This window comes from Nannospalax galili, unplaced genomic scaffold (assembly GCF_000622305.1).
Source record: "Nannospalax galili isolate Female #2095 unplaced genomic scaffold, S.galili_v1.0 scaffold1812, whole genome shotgun sequence".
NCBI lineage: Eukaryota > Metazoa > Chordata > Mammalia > Rodentia > Spalacidae > Nannospalax > Nannospalax galili.
Genome location: NW_008331838.1, coordinates 333,601 through 338,273, shown reverse-complemented (window position 1 = coordinate 338,273; position 4,673 = coordinate 333,601). Strand labels below are relative to the sequence as shown.

Below are 4,673 nucleotides of genomic sequence, written 5' to 3'. Positions count from 1 at the left end.
CACAGCAGCCTAGAGGTAAAAACCAAGAAGCTATCCTGCGTCTGCCTCTCTCAACATTGCCTCCTTAACACCGTTCTACATGTGGAAGCCATCGTGGTTCCTGAAACATCACCCAGTCCCTCAGCTTCTTAACTGCCACTCAAGAGTTTCAGGAAATTTATTGAGCACCTATATAGAGCAAAGAATACACACGAACTACAGCTTGAATTGAAGAGTCTCACGAAAAACGAAGGAACAGGTCCCCGGAGCATGCCAGTCCTTGGGCTGTTTTATTGAAACTGCCCATTTGTAAACTGTATGATCTATCTGTAATTTCCGTTAATACTGTGTGGTTGAGACCCACAGTTAAAAGTTGCTTATTTATGCAAGTAGCTTAAGACCCCAGGTATTCTGTAAAGAAACAGATCTGTGGTTAGTTCTGGATGGTGTCTGGGGAGCCCTGGTTTGAATAGACTATTAGGAGGGTAAATATACTATAAACAGACTATTAGGAAGGTAAATATACATGAAATTATGTTATATAATTTTCTGAATTGTCTTGCTGGCCTTCATTGAAACTTAATAGTAAAAGAGAGTGACACTGTGTTCATTCTGGCCTTTATTGAAAAAAAGAGTGACACTGTGTTCATTCTGTAGTGTTTCAAAGAATTATGAGACAACGTTTAACCCCCAACCATCCCTCCCATGAGGTAGTTGCTACTGAGGAGGCCATTTCTGCTGATTTTGCCTGGAGCTCTCCATTCTTTCTAACAGCATGAGGTCACAATTCTATTAATTAACATATATAGTTTAATATGCTACCATGTCTACTAAAACTTTATTACAATGGACAAATTTTCAAGTTTGCTAAACTCTCATGGCTAGTTTTACCAACTAAGTACAAATTATTTTGTTATCCAAGGTAAGCAACTTAAGTGGGTCTGATTGACTAAATTTAATTTCTGCAGGAGCATGCTGGCCTCTGTAAAATCCCAGCACTTGGTGAGCGTAAGCAGGTCCGAGGTGAGCCCAGCCTAGAGATGTCCCCATCTCCAGCCCCCCCCCCCAAAAAAACGACACCGGAAACTTGTATCATTCACAAATCTTTTTAAATTGTTTACACACTTCAGGTCTCAAATTTAAGCGATGAACCCCTTCCCCCTCCATTAAAGGAACTTTTAGAAACCCCAACACGGCTACACCGTAACACAGGTGTGCTTTGTTAGAACTTGAGCATTTCAACTATCTCGTTAATAGAAATGCCAGGATTTACCCACTTACACTGCGAATTCGCACAGGGCCACCCCGGAGGAGCCAAGGCTGTCCCTCAAACGCATCCTTAGTGTCCAAACAGGAACCTTTCTGAAACCAAATGTTTAATATTGCATTTAAGGAACGACGAGGACCGAAGGTGCAAAAGCCTAGAAACCTGGCAACGAGGACCTCCCCTCCCCCGCCTCGCGGATGCGCGTGCGCATCCAGGCAGTGGTCAGGAGATCCAACCACCACTACCCGGCAGCAGGTTCGTGTACAGCAGGCTTTCTGTGAGGGAGTGGGTGGCTCTGAAAAGAGCCTTTGGTGTCCGTGGAGGCACGAGAGGCCCAGCAGGGCTTCACTTGCCCTTGGCCTTGTGGTGGCTCTCGGTCTTCTTGGGCAGCAGCACAGCCTGAATGTTGGGCAGGACGCCGCCCTGCGCGATGGTGACGCGGCCCAGCAGCTTGTTGAGCTCCTCGTCGTTGCGGATGGCGAGCTGCAGGTGGCGCGGGATGATGCGCGTCTTCTTGTTGTCGCGGGCCGCGTTGCCCGCCAGCTCCAGGATCTCGGCCGTCAGGTACTCCAGCACCGCAGCCAGGTAGACCGGGGCGCCGGCGCCCACCCGCTCCGAGTAGTTGCCCTTGCGCAGCAGCCGGTGCACGCGGCCCACGGGGAACTGCAGGCCGGCCCGGGACGAGCGCGACTTGGCCTTGGCGCGCGCCTTGCCGCCCTGCTTGCCGCGTCCGGACATCTCTCAGCCGTGAGAACCTGACGTTCACGAGAAACTCTGGCGATAACGGGCCTGTGGACGCCAGCAAGCGCTTATATGTAATCCGTGGGGAAGCTAGTCTGCGCCTTCCCATTGGGTGACTTCGGTAGCCAATCAGAAAGAGAAGCTGGCATCTCCTAATTTGCGTATACCTTGCCCGAAGATGACGTAATGCGGAGTTTTATTCAATCAAAAGCTAGTGACGTCTGATCCTTTATTTGAATACAGGGCGTACAAATAGAGTAGGTACCCAGAGCGCGCGCGTTTGTCTGAAGAGAACTGCCGCCATGCCTGATCCCTCCAAAGCGGCTCCGGCCCCCAAGAAGGGCTCCAAGAAAGCGGTGACCAAGGCGCAGAAGAAGGACGGCAGGAAGCGCAAGCGCGGCCGCAAGGAGAGCTACTCCATCTACGTGTACAAGGTGCTGAAGCAGGTGCACCCCGACACGGGAATCTCCTCCAAGGCCATGGGCATCATGAACTCGTTCGTCAACGACATCTTCGAGCGCATCGCCAGCGAGGCGTCCCGCTTGGCGCACTACAACAAGCGCTCGACCATCACGTCCCGCGAGGTGCAGACGGCGGTGCGCCTGCTGCTGCCGGGGGAGCTGGCCAAGCACGCCGTGTCCGAGGGCACCAAGGCCGTCACCAAGTACACCAGCTCCAAGTGAGGCGCGGCCCCGGTGCCCCCAAACCAAAGGCTCTTTTCAGAGCCACCCACATATCGATAAAAGGGTTTTGAACACCGTAAAGGCCCACTGACAGATGGGAACCTTACTGGACCAGGCTGCGCTGAGTGATGTGTTTGGGTGTGAGAGGCAGGGATGCACCTGCTTTCCTTTAGGGTTGGCATGGGAACGGTGGCAGAGGGAGAGGGCGCGTGCAAGCGAGGGGTGCGAGTTCCTGCACAATAACCTGCAAACCTATCTCTGTACTCCAGGGGGCGAGGCCACAAGGGTAGTGGGGTCCTGGGTATATGCCTCCTCCGTGTCCCCTGGCTCTGTTCCCTGAGGACATCCCTACCCAAAACAGACGGTGCCTGTATCCCCAGGCTGTGACTATTCCCGGAGAATGTCAGCCCTGCTGTCTTGGATAGCAGTGTGCTTCGAACAGGGAAAACCCAGCGCGGTGACGCTTGCAGTGGTCTCTGGGGGAGCTGGGGGGAGCTAGCTGCAGCTGCCGGGGCTTTAGCGGTTAGGGAAGGGGAGAGTTGGCAAAGAATTACGTTGTTTCGAGCAAATGAGTTGCTCCCCTGTACGAGCATTATTTTTGAGGCGTTAGCGCGGAGTTCTTTTCTCTACGCTCGTTTGGAGAGTGGCATTTCCGACCCGGAAGCAGTCTGGCAGGGACTCCACTGAAAAAAAACACCGCTTTTCTTCGTTTGGCTTATATGTGTGAAGAGTGTTCATGGTAGGTAATTCTTTGGGCTGTTGTGGGAAGCGTTGAGAGTTTGATGTCTCCAGCAAAGAATAATAAATTTATTTTAAACATTTACAAGTCTTTTCTTCAAAGGACGCCTGCCTTGTCTGGGCTGATGCAGATGAGCAGCGCGGGGAGGGAAATGTCTCCGCAGGAACATCCCCCCTGCTGTGGCTGTATCACCCTCTCCCCTTCCTGCACGATCCGCACGCAGAAAAGGATTTTTGACAACTGCATACGTTTTAAAGTTTATACCTGAAGCCTTATTTATTTAAAAATTTTTTACATTGTTTCTTTTTGTATATTTCATACAGAACATCCCCAAAAATCGTATCTTTATACCCGCATCCCAAATGGCACCCTCCCACAGCCCCCCCACCCCCACCGGAGCCCTTATACTCTGTCATCCCTGTTGCTGTCCACTGTGTTGTCGGTGCTGCCAGCTGTTCCCCAGTTTAGTCCATCTGCTGAGTCTAGTCAGCCTATCTAGAGTCCCTTGTTTTAGGAAGATATATCTGAAGTATTTTTATGCAAAGTTCAAGTAGTTGCAAAGATGCACATAGCAACGTAGGGCTGGCTTTTTTTTTTTTTAATTTTGTTGTTTTTTGGTCTTTTTGAGACAGCGTCTCCCTGTGGTCCCAGCTGGCCTGGAACTCAGAGATCCGCCTGCCTCTGCCTCCCGGGTGCTGGGATTAAAGGCCTGCACCACCATGCCCGGCTTAAAAATCAGTCTTTAAAATATTTATTTGGGGGGCTGGAGAGATGGCTCAGTGGTTAAGAGGTTTGCCTGTTCTTGCAAAGGACCCAGGTTCAATTCCCAGCACCCTACGTGGCATCTAACAACCATCCATAACTCCAGTTCCAGGGGATCCACTGCCTCTTTCTGACCTCTGATGGCGTCACACAATGTGGCTGTACTCACACACATGCAGGTGACACACTTATATACATAAAATAAAAATAAAATATTTTTAATAAAAAATAAAATACTGGAACATTGATTTAATACTATAGTCAGATTAAATAAAAACTCACTGGGTGTGGTGGCACACACCTTTGATCCTAGCACTTGGGAGGCAGAGGCAGGAGGATCTCTTTGACATCTGTGCTGGATAGTTTTAGTGTCAACTTGACACACCTGGGTTGAGGGAGCTTCAACTGGGAAATTGCCTCCATTGTACTGGCCTGTGGCCATGTCTGTGGGGCATTTTCTTGATTGTTGAGTGATGTGGGAGGGCCCAGCCCACTGTGGGTG

General features: G+C 50.5%; 2 protein-coding genes across 2 annotated transcripts; one reads left to right on the top strand and one right to left on the bottom strand.

Moving 5' to 3' along the window:
• Nucleotides 1-1,071: 1,071 nt before the first annotated feature.
• LOC103729053 (histone H2A type 3) lies at nt 1,072-2,006 on the bottom strand. Its single transcript, XM_008827022.1, has one exon. It carries the CDS (start codon nt 1,982-1,984, stop codon nt 1,592-1,594), a length of 393 nt encoding a protein of 130 aa, XP_008825244.1. The 5' UTR covers nt 1,985-2,006; the 3' UTR covers nt 1,072-1,591.
• A 208-nt stretch (nt 2,007-2,214) lies between these two features.
• LOC103729052 (histone H2B type 3-B) lies at nt 2,215-2,805 on the top strand. The gene has a single exon (XM_008827021.2). The coding sequence runs from the start codon at nt 2,290-2,292 to the stop codon at nt 2,668-2,670; it is 381 nt and encodes a 126-aa protein (XP_008825243.1). The 5' UTR covers nt 2,215-2,289; the 3' UTR covers nt 2,671-2,805.
• Nucleotides 2,806-4,673: the final 1,868 nt, after the last annotated feature.

Bases quoted from the DNA above. Each gene is read 5' to 3' on its own strand.
- LOC103729053 (XM_008827022.1), bottom strand. From the start codon at position 1,984: ATGTCCGGACGCGGCAAGCAGGGCGGCAAGGCGCGCGCCAAGGCCAAG.
- LOC103729052 (XM_008827021.2), top strand. From the start codon at position 2,290: ATGCCTGATCCCTCCAAAGCGGCTCCGGCCCCCAAGAAGGGCTCCAAG.